At 39.5% G+C, this 12,159-nt stretch overlaps 1 protein-coding gene across 1 annotated transcript; it reads left to right on the forward strand.

The window, feature by feature from the left end:
• The first annotated feature begins 1,558 nt into the window (after window positions 1-1,558).
• LOC127373853 (5-hydroxytryptamine receptor 3A-like) lies at window positions 1,559-11,251 on the forward strand. Its single transcript, XM_051418693.1, is given in 9 exon segments — window positions 1,559-1,566; window positions 1,715-1,824; window positions 2,594-2,764; window positions 2,937-3,033; window positions 3,035-3,097; window positions 3,872-4,082; window positions 4,304-4,429; window positions 9,865-9,902; window positions 11,165-11,251. Coding segments are annotated over 9 exon segments (906 nt in total). The 5' UTR covers window positions 1,559-1,563.
• The last annotated feature ends 908 nt before the right edge of the window (window positions 11,252-12,159 follow it).

Genomic DNA, 12,159 nt, shown 5'->3' on the forward strand with positions numbered 1-12,159 from the left:
CCTGCAGCCTTAATTATGGAAATCTTGACACAGAACACACTTGTTTACTGTTAACTGGGTGTTTCTGAGGCAGTTTTTGTGTGTAGTAATACATTTATGTTATTAGTATAAACAGTAAACAAAAGTATTTATGGTCTGTTGTAAATCCATGAGGACTGACTTTAAGGTTCCTGACTTTAATTATGATCCTTGTCCGACCTTTGGTTTAGTTGAATAGAAATTTGTGCAGCTGGCCTTAATTTGAACAATAATGTAAAAAATGTATCTCAAATGGAGAAACCCCATGTACATTTAAAAGACTGTGAAAATGCTCACATTTAAAAATCATTATTGGACTGATAAGATAAAACCCTGCAGTCCTGCCAGTGCACATCCCATAATGGCCTTTCAGTGACCACAATCCCTGGATATTACTGCAGATATTTGTGAGCTGGTGTTTTTCGAGGTTTAACAATCAATTCAGAGGCAGTATCCACTTACCGTACCCACAGAGACTCATGTTTATCATTTGTTTCATATTATTCATTATTAAGGGCGCATCCAGTAAATGTCCAGACAAACATAAGAGCTCAAAAAATCACTATATTGGTGAATGTTTCCCTTTTAATACCGGTATCATTCTCAAAAATCCCATATCAGTCTGTCTCTAATTTAAAGCATTGCAATCTGTACATTTCAGTATTTCTTTCTGTTGAAGATAATCAACTTTTTGAGATCTCTCTCATAGTGAATGTGTCTTGATGTTTTTAGCTGTGGCTGGGGAGTACGAATCTGAGAAAGTGTGCAGTTATCAAGATGTTTTAAACCACCTTATGAATGTTGACTAAAAAAATACAAGGAGCTGATTCTCCAGTAAGGGGCCCGGCGCTGATTACAAGACGTTTTAAACCACTGAAATCCACTAAAAACAATGAGCTGTTCTCCGTGCCGCCTGTTAAAATACAAGAGCCAAATGTATCCGTGGATGTATGCTAGAATGAATGGTAAGTGGGCAAGCTTTAACATTTGTGTTAGTTTTGGTTTTAAGTACCCTTTATGTGTTGCCAAGACATTTTAAATGTAATTTGGTGGGGAAATTGAGAACTAACAAGTGAACTAGTTCCAGTGGTTAGCGCTGCAATATGGTCCTTTATTAAGCTCACAGTAATACTGTATTAGTTAGATATGCATGTGATATACTGCAGAGTGGTGTAGAGCATTAACCACTGTGCAAACCGACTTTTAATCCATGCTCTTGGTCTTTTAATGTCTCTGTTTAGTTCAACGCTTTGTGTGCACAGATTTACACATCATGATTATGGTGAAAATTTATTGTGCAGCCTTCTGGAGGTAACGTTATGTATATCTGTTTTAGATTTGACATTAGTTAAAGTGCTGTTTGTACATTTATATGAAAGTTATTAAAAATGTGTTTCAGTAATTTGAAGTTTTATTGAAAGTTTTCTGTGTGATGGGTCAGCTTTGTTGGTCATTTTCTTCATCTGGAAATATTTTCACATGTATTTATTTGCTTGTTTATAGAGAGAACTTGACCAGACATTCATTCCTAATATTTGGATTTACATGGTGAGTTCTCTCTCAGAAAATAGTAGTTCAATTAATCACTTTTTTTGGAAACTCAAATTTCTTTCCTTTAAATGACATCTTTCTGTTCTTATCCAAACTATTATTTTCTGATCATTTCTCCTGATCTCCCCCTTGTTTCACTCTGCAGATGTGGAAAAATGAACACATTCAGTGGGAACCTGAAGACTTTTGTGGAATTGACGAGGTTTCAATTCCTAGTGAAGTTTTGTGGAAGCCAGATATAACTATTGAAGAAATGTAAGTGAAATGAGAGTGCGTTCATACAAACACTCAAAAATCCACATATAACTCTGACTTTAGTCCAGACTCAAGACGCTATCAAACTTCTTAACGAAAGAAGTTAACATAAATCAATCCTCCAAAGAAATTAGAGTCACTGACGTGAATTAAATGCAACTCAAAAATTATATTGTTTCGAGTGTACCTAAATGTGTGCAGTTAGTTTAAGTATTGGCCATTTAATTCTGGTTCTTTTCACCGTACTGTGGCAGTTAACAGAAACATTAAAAATTACTATATACAGACACAAATTCTTGAAAATGACAAATACTTTTTGGAATTAGTTTCAGAGAGATAATTATCTTCTGTCTGTCTATAGTGCTGTTAGATGCAGTATTACGCACTCCCTGAATGTTGGTGTTTAGTTTGGCAGATAGCTCAACAGTTCTCTAAATGTGAGAGTTTATTTGTTGCCTCCCATATGAAAGTACTGTGAAACTAAAATACACACACAAAAACCACATATTAAATCACATGTACAACCAATCAGACTTTATTTGCATAGCACTTTTCATACATGCTGCACACTGCACACTGTCTACAGCAACACCAAAGGGTCAAAACTCAAACTCAAAATTCCCAGTTTATTAAAGATCTAGCTACCACTAGGGGGAGACATTGCATATGAATAAGGGCATCATTACACAATTACTTTCTATGCCTTTCTATTGCAGTGTATAATGTGTGCATGTATGTCTTATGTACGTATCTCTGTGTTATCATACAGAATAGAAAAGGACAAAGCCACTCCAAGTCCTCATCTCACCATCTTAAGTGACGGTAGAGTCTTTGTTAAGAATGACCAGGTGCTGGTCACCATGTGCCGGATGCAGGTTTTCAAATTCCCCTTTGACATTCAGACGTGCACCCTCACGTTCAAGTCTGTCGTGTATTCTGGTGAGCCCGCACCCTGTTATTTTATGAGATTTTATAAGTTCTATATAAGTTCATGTGTTCCTGTGTCTTTGTTCATTACCTGAACACACACCACCAGATAACACCACATACCTTTCTTTCTTCGCTGACCTGCAAGGAAACCTCACACTCTGTTTTTTATCTCCCACACCGGACAAGCAAATAAAGCTTATAACCAATAACCAAGCTAATTCAGGCTTTTCATGGTATTCCATGGCGATGCGGACTAAATTCGAGTGGCTGTTAATCAGCGATGACAGTACACGCAGAACCTGCTACTAGTTTTGACTTCACACAAGACCAGGTGATTTTTATTGTAAGTATTATAGACACACTATTTACTCAAGTACTTAACTTAAAGAGTGATTTAACACCAGGCTGAAACTGTGCTTTTAATCCCTTAATTATTACACAAATGTCTATAGTTTTTACCTCATTTGATGTAACAGATAAAGAGTTTGCTTTCCATTTTCAAAAAAACCAAGAGACATTGACTTTACTGTTTGTCGGATCCTGGGAAAAAGAAAAAAAAAAAAAAAAAAAAAAAAAACAATAAAAATCTTCACCACAAAATTCATGCACTGACAGGTAGCCACAAACTTACTGGCCCCGACAGTGTTGCTTGTCAGTCTTGAATTAGTCTTGTGTGTGCGGCCAGGTGAATTTTGCCTTGAATGTTACTTCATTTACATAAGTTGCAATTTTCAACTCCTGCCTGTTTTCATATGCTGGTCACCTGGAATCCCCAGCAAACATGTTATAAGTTCATTTCTAATTGTTGTATTTAAGCATGAAAATGTGTACGGTCATGAACAATTGCTCTTTAAGCACTAATTTTAGGTTCATGCAATTTAATTATCTCCAACTTGTATTTTTCCTTAAAGAATCATTTTACACTTAGTATTCAATTAGGTTTCTTTCCATTTTCACCAGAGATACACGATTGTCACCCAAGGCACCCAATGACTGATGTAGATTACGTTGTTGCTGCAAGTTGTGTATTATATGGCTGCTGTACTTTAGCCTTTCTCAGATGTGCAGGAGTATGAACATCAACATCATCATTTAAAAAACAAAAATCATTTCACAGATCAGCATGAAGAGGCGATCTGCCCTCGGCATTATCAACTTCTTGCTACCCATTCTGCTCTTCTTCAGTCTGGACTTGGCCTCCTTCCTGATCTCAGACAGTGGAGGCGAGAAGCTCAGCTTCAAGGTCACAATGCTGCTCGCTGTCACCGTGATGCAGCTTGTTCTGAATGAAATTCTGCCTTCCTCTTCAGAAAGGATTCCACTTATAGGTAACGACTCTCTACAGCCGTTGTAGCCACTCTGTGAGGCTGTACTGAATTAAATGCTAACATCAGCATGCTCACAGTTACAATGCCAACACGCTCATGTTAAGCAGGTTTAATGCTTATTCACTATCGTTTGTTAATTGGCACTAAACACAAGTACATCTGAGGCGGGACAATGCAAGGAACGTATTAATGCATCGTCTGACGCTGCCTTCCCCCTTTAGTTGTCTTCTGTATCGGGATCTTTACTCTGATGATGCTGAGCCTGCTGGAGACGATTTTGGTGATGTATCTGACTGATAAAGACTCTGCATCCCAAGACAGCAAGACAGACCAAAGCCAGAGTGACGGTAACAAACAAGGTGAGATTCGTTATAATATCCATGTGTGGGACCTTGTCCTCGTCTTCCTCTACAAGAGACGCTTTATCCGTCTCTTAATTCAACAATCATCATATTATTTTGATTATGTTCCACCAGGAGAGTTTTCAAGGCCTCCTCTTTCCCTTTGACCTTTTTGACCCAGGAGGGGAGGTGAGACTGTGGCGCCGACAGTCTCCTGCACAGAGAGCCTGGTTCTTTTCAGATTCTCAGATGGGATCTCTAGGTGTCAATTTGCTTTATCCTCTTTAACAGAACACTGACTTCTCCACAGATCAGAACGACACCCTACACCTAAAGTGGATCGTGTGTGATAATTAAGTGCCTTTTTGATTGTAAATCAGGGTTAGATATCCCTGAAATTTGTTTACATCTCTTTTAGTCTGACAGGTCCATCTCCAGAGAGAAACTCCTCTGGAATCCACATCTGGCATTCTGACACCCCTTCCTCTAAAGTGTGAATTACGATGTTTTCTTTTGATAGTGGACATTCCAATCTAGGAAGCAGTAACAACAGTTGCACGGATATAGATTTAGTTCTGTTGGAGTATTAAGGTAAAATTTCATCTTCTCCTAATTAACAGATTGCCATCCAGCATGAGAAGATCGCAAATGTAATGTTTGTCTGATGTTTCTGTCTTCAGATTGGACTAAGTTACAAAATCATGTGTAAAATGTCTGAATGTTTGATGGAGCCACAGTACCACCTTTTGGTAAGATTCTGGTATAGTTGTAAAGGTACTTTTTAGAACGAACTTTGTTTCATAATTGTGTATTATTCCAAATAGTAAATGCCTGACACATAATTTTTGTAACAAGGATTAAGCTAGCACTATATGAAATATGTACAGTCCCTCAATGCTGCTTTATATGCGTGTTTAATGATTATTATTTAATGATTTTAATCAGTTCTACTTTTCCTTTACATCCAGTAATTTCGGTTATGTTATGTTAAAACATGTGAACTATGTATAAAGTCATGGTGGGTTCTGTGAATGGTGAATTAGGATTTCGAAACTTTAAAACACGATAGAAGTAAGTTAATAAAGTTACGAATATCGAAATATCGCTAAAGGAAGTGACGCGATTAGCCTTTCTGGATACGCCTCCAGAATAAAACATATATAATATAGACTCCGGTCACTCCCTCTCTCTCTCACTCTTCTGATCCTGTCTTCCTTCTAAGAGTGTTGGATCCACTCGTTATTTATTCTCGCTCTTACTTTTAATTTCCGTTTTAATTTCGCTCTTACTTTTAATTTCCTTACTTTTAATTTTATTTTACTTCGTTTTGCGACACATGTTGAATAACTTGCTGTGCTGAAGTACTTTCCTATGTACTTTTATTTTGAAAGCTCAAGACACAAACAAATTTCTTCTTTTATATTTTTGTAGTCTTATCGTCAAGTATTGTCGCCTGATTCACAGAAAGTGAATTTAATCTAATTCTTGGACTTCCTTGGAGAATTCGCCAGGCCAGCGTTTCATCCTCCAGTTATTTTCAAACAAGAAGCTGAATGAGTTTACAATCAAAGCTTAAGACCAACCACTCTAAGACATTCATCATCAGCCAGAAGGACGTCGCAGTAGTTGACTGCTCAAGAAGACGTATAAACGTTTCCAGCCGGACAAAGACATTATTCTCCAGCCACCTTGCCCCCCAACGCTCACTAGCGCACACGCCGCGCTGGGCCTTTTGGAGAGATTGCCACTGAAACCAGGGACGAGACGCAACTTCCCTCAGCCTGTTGGACCAGTGACGCAAAGCCGCAGTTGAGCTAAAAGCCAAGGACCTGAAATCCTTCCAAGTTCCATCTACAAACAAAGTAGGCTGACTCTCCGGTACACGGCCGGATTCACACACATGAAAGAGAGCTGGTGTCTGTCTGTAAGCTTTTATTCCCATCTTTTACGTTTAAGAGAATTTTTGATTAGGGCCTCTCAGTTCTAAAACACTATTATTCCTCGGGCTTAATAAAATTATTATTCTTCCGTACGTTTTTCGGCACGCTACTCCTCCCGCAGTTTTGGTCGCACGTACACAAAAAAGGTATCAAAACGTGCGGCTCGGTGAGGACATTAGTGCTATGACTTTTCTAAGCATTTCGCCAAACAGTTTGCCGGTAAATCGCCAAAAACCGGTCCAAAAAATGAATGGGTGTGTATTGCGAGAATGTTCAACTGCTAGAGTGCGTGACATCATCACTAGAGTGTAGGGAGAGAGAAAAAATTGTCTAAAAATTATTTTGTAAACTGCTCTCAAGGCCACAAATGTCACTCTACAGAAATAATTCATAGATAGAAAGGTAGGTCAATTTGTTGGGGTCGTAGTGATACCACTGCTGAAGCTGTCAGACAAACAGTTTTGGCAGGAGACGCACTGATGCGCAGGCAACACCCTCTCACTGCCCCATCTACTCCCATGTTAATTGGAGATTAGAAATTTTGAAAGGAGCTTGTTGAACCTCTTCTCTCTCAATCTCCCAAGGTCTCATTTTTTAACTTTAGCCACTGAAACTCGGCAGTCTTATAGTCAACAAGATGACAATGCTCACGGTCTTTTCGGTTTTCATTTCGGTCGTTCCTGGCCATGGGTTCGAGGGGATTCATTTTAAATGTTTCTGTCTCTCTCAAGAGTCTCAAGTGCTGTGGTCTCCCCTGGTTTCCATGACAACCAAAGCCTGCCTTTCACACACACACATAGCTAGCTACAGAGGCTGACAAAGCATTAACACTAGAACTACCAAGGCAGTCATTTTGACCGTTTTTAAATTTTACAGTGTAATAACTTTGTTAAAATAAAATCAATGTGGCTGTAGGACTCTGACTTTTCCTAAATATGTGTATATTTTATTCTGACACTGTTATTTTATTAAAATCACAAAACACAAAACAGTTCTGACTATTTCTACCTAGAATGACCATGGCGGTCATTTTGACCGCACGCATTATAGATATCATATTTAAGTCCGCTACATTTCCCGCCATTGGTAATGAACGTCCCCGTTGCATAGCAACGATCTGTCCTTCTTTGTTTACGCTATTCCAACACTATAAGTTATACATTTGAGCTAACAAAATGTCATCAAAAAGAACAATGACAGCCACAGAGGCTTTAGCCATGCTTCGGAGGCTCGACGATGAGGAGTCTGATGGAGGAGCAGGTACGGATCGGGACAGCGATGTCTCTTGGTCCCTGGACAGTTCATCCAGCTCTGAGAGTGATTCAGATAATGAATTCATTCCCCGTCGAAAAAAGAGCCGTCTGGACATCTCCGATCCTGGAACTGACCTTGTTCCATCGGATAATATTCCAGGTATGTTTCTCTTGATACTTTGTGAGGCAGACTAGCCAGGCTATTATCAATAATAATTGTACGTCAAAGTAAAGTTATCCATCTCTAACTATCTAAGGTAGGCTATACCGATCAGATCTGCTATCGAAAGCGGTTGTCATATTATTTTTCCCCTCACACACCCACCGCTGTTATAGACGCACCTTTCCTGGCGACCGATTCATTCATTCACATTTTTACGTCAGGCACACACCTTTTCATTATTATTATTCTATTGCTATTATTAGTAGGCCTATTATACTATATTGTCAGGCTAAAAACTAAAAAAGTAATTAGTCTGTTCTTTTTTTTTTTTTTTGGCAATAGTGCAAAATCCTGATCCATCAAATGTGCCTGCTTTGCCAAGACAACTCAGTCCGCCACGAGATGAGGAAGCTGGCCCAATAAACCCACTTTCAGCCGAGAGGCGTGAAACGGCGAAAGAAGACACAGTGTGGACCTTTATAGAGTCGGGTGAAGACAGAGGAAGGCGACAATGTCAAAACGTAATAACAGAAGCTGCAGGCTCCACAGCGCACGCCAAGCGCAATATTGAAGATGCCCTTACAGCCTTTTTGTGTTTAGTGGATGATGGCATGCTGAAACACATCAGGGACTGCACCGTGGCTGAGGCCCACCGAGTCAAGGAGGACAAAATATGGGACATGTCAGTTGAAGAGCTAAAAGCCTTCATTGGTCTAATTTACATTTGTGGCGCGTAAGGTGGAAAAGGGATGGATTTAGCGAGCTTTTGGTCAGCCGAGTGGGGCTGCGCTTTTTCAGAGACCATGTCCCGAAACAGGTTTCAGGAAATCATGAGATTCCTGCGTTTCGACAGAAGGGAAACCCGACGCACACGCCTGTGAGACAACAAGTTTGCTCTGATGAGTGATGTTTGGGACAGATTTGTCCAAAACCTGCTACAAGCCTGTTACAAGCCCGGTGCCGACATCACTGTGGATGAGCAGCTATTCCCGACAAAGTAAAGGTGCAAAAGACGAGACGAGGAGGCCAGGTCAACGACTTGGAGACAGTGTGGTGCTGAAAATGGTCGACCCATACATGGGGAAGGGAAGAAACGTCACCACCGATAATTTCTTTACTTCCTGTGAACTGGCCAAGGCACTTCAGGCCAAGAAAACCAGCTTGGTTGGCACGGTAAACAAGAGCAGACAAGAGCTCCCCCTGTGCGTAAAGGCGCAAAGGCCGCTGTTCAGCACAGAGGTGCAACACTGACCGTGTATCAGTGCAAAAAAAAAAAGAATGTCTGCATCCTCAGCACAGTCCACACAGCTGTTGGCATCACAAGTGGCCACAAAAGCAAGCCAGAGACAGTCACATACTATAACAAGACCAAGGTAGGAGTAGACGTTCTAGATCAAATGGCTAGAAAATACTCTGTGAAAGCACCCTCCCGTAGATGGCCAGTAGCTGTTTTTTATAACATCCTCGACCTGGCTGCAATCAACGCGCACATCTTGTTCAAGAAGTGCACAAATGAGAAAGTTTCGCGGAGGGACTTCATCACGCGACTTGCGAGTGAACTTCGCTCCGACCACATCAGCTCAAAAGCCACACAACTGGTGGTGCGAGAGCCAGGACCCGGGCAGGAGCAGCAGCAGATGGAGAGAAGAAGGCAGTGCCAAGTAAGTAGGAACTACAAAAAAAATAAAACCAAGGAGACATGTGCCAAATGTCACAAAGTAGTGTGTGGGAGCTGCACACGAAAGGTGGTGTTTACCTGTGTGGACTGTGCGTAAGCGTCAGTGAATGATGCGGGGTGTTTGCGCCGTTCAAATGAGCCCACTTGGAGGAAAACTTGTTAATCTGAATTTGTTCGGTAAAATTTTTTTGTTCACTGAAACTAATCGTTCTAAAGCAGTTTGTTTTCTTGTTTAGCTAATGTTCTGAGCCTGTTTTTGTGTGTACTGGATTGTGTTGCATACGTGTCCCTAAAAGTTTTTACAATGTATTCAAATGTTTTTGTTATTGTATATATGTTAGAAGTTTATGTATCATAAGATTTGTTTTTTATTGTACGAAGAAAATAAGAAAATATTTATCAATTAGGCTGGAAAATACATTTTCACATTCATTTGAATTTAAATGTTGTGTCCTGATCTTTATTATTACCTATCATAACATTGTAGATCCATTTATTTTTAGATTTTGTATTGATTATTGAACTTATTTACAAACAGGGCTGCACTAAACGGTATGAAGCTTTGACGTTTCCTAACTTTTTTGCATGGCTATTCACGTGGTGAGTGCGGTGAAAAAAATATTTTTGATGCAAAACTTTCCTCACACAGAGAGGCAGCACCTGTCGGGAAAATCTTTCTTTTATGCTCTTTAAGGGCGATGACGTCATAACATGACAACAGGAATTAAAAATTTCATTGGAAAACTTAAAGAGAAGGTTCAAATGTAGATATGATATGACGAAAATGACGTTCAGTACGGCCATATGAGCGTCAAAGTATGAACGGTCAGAATGACCGCTATGGTCGTTCTAGTGTCAATAAGCTAGCGCTAGCTAGATGGCTAGCTAAAGAGAATTACATGGTATTAATATGCTGGCCCTAGTGTGCTAGAGAGCAAGACATGGTATTAACATACGGGCCAGAGCAAGGCACAATCAAAATTTCTTTAGGAATTTTCTAGTTTAAACTTACTGCCGCATCGCAAAATCCACCATCGCTCCTGAATCACCTAATAGTAATAATTCATATATTGTTCACATATTCTGTTACTTGTTGTCATTTGATTGTTTATCATTTCATACTATTTACTCTGCATTAGTTTAGTTAATAAACATATATAACCGTATGTCCTTGTCGGTGCCGGTTTGATTTGATGCGGGGAAATCGATGAATCGTGTAAAAGAAATCACTACTTCAGAAATATGAGATTAAATATAGATTTTGAAATTTAATAAATTGATTTGAAATTGATTTGATTAGATCTGTGGAATAATTTCCTCCGGATTATTCCAGTAGCTAAACAACGGAGGTGGTGCCCCATTTACGAGTGTATTATTAATCTTCAGTGATTAATTACCTTTCTAATTACATAGTAGTGTAACCCCTACACATGTATGAGTGGAGATCCCAGAGGTATGTGCAGCCACCACAGCCACAACCTGTTCAGCCTGCTGCCATCGGGGTAGAGGTACAGAAGCTGCTGCTGCCGTATCACCAGCTTCTTCCCTCAGGCTGCTAAATTCATCTTCAGCACTACATTATACAAATTAGTAATGACTCTAACTCTCCATCTCTGTGTTGTAAATGACTATAAAATAACCTTGAATAATATAATGTTCAATATACTACCACAATCTTGTGTGTTATATGTTCTTCCAGACAAGAAGAAGTGGACTTCGTGCCTCTGTGACCTGTCTGCTGATGAAACACCAACTGAGCTGCTGAAGGTTGGGAATTGTACTTTAAAGGTCTAGTGTTTCACATTTAGGAGGATCTATTGGCAAGAAATATAATATAACGTTGATAACTTTGTTTTCATTAGTGTATAATCACCTGAAAAAAGGAATCGTTATGTTTTTCTTACCTCAGGATGAGCCGTTTTTGTCTACAGACGCCACGAGTAGCCCAGAATGGTCAGACCGAACACTGGCTTTAGATAGGGACGTTTGCATTTCCCATGTGTTTTGTGGCCACTGTAGTTCCTCCTTTGTGTTAGGACGGGGAGGTTCAAGTGATGGAGTGTCTATCTGCAAATACACTGTGTAGGATTTAGTGGCATCTAGCCATTGGTCTTTTTAAAAACAGCTGGTTCAGCCAAAATTACAGACGACCACCCAACGTTTTGTCACATTAGAGCTCTGTGCACTTGTCAAGGATTTGTATCTTAGAAATTTCACCCCAATCTTACAGTGACAGTAGTAGTAATTAAATTTTTTAAACAACTAGCCCAACACTGTTCAGCTCCTGCGTAAAACAAATACAAAAATGTTTCAAATCAAAAACACCTAAACTGCATTAATAACACAGAGGAAGTTTCCAGGATATTTAACCTCTCATCACTCTGAATATACTGTATTCATTTATGTGGTTCATAATCAGGCTATTTAACCACCAACTTTGAAACCACCCGTGCAGGGCAGCAGCAGCCAACTGATGGAGGAGGCTCAAGTTGGTGAGAGCAGGAAGGAAGAAGAGAAGCCCGGCTACTGGACCAGAATGACCAAAACAATTAACAAAGTCTTCTTTATTTTCTATGTCGTAGCTGCCAGTCTGTTTTTAATCTATATGCTTTTACTTTTGACTTTTGCTACATAATGACATTGCAACCTACAGTGGGAAACAGATAGATAGATAGATAGATAGATAGATAGACTTTATTAAT

This window comes from Dicentrarchus labrax, unplaced genomic scaffold, assembly GCF_905237075.1.
Source record: "Dicentrarchus labrax unplaced genomic scaffold, dlabrax2021, whole genome shotgun sequence".
NCBI lineage: Eukaryota > Metazoa > Chordata > Actinopteri > Moronidae > Dicentrarchus > Dicentrarchus labrax.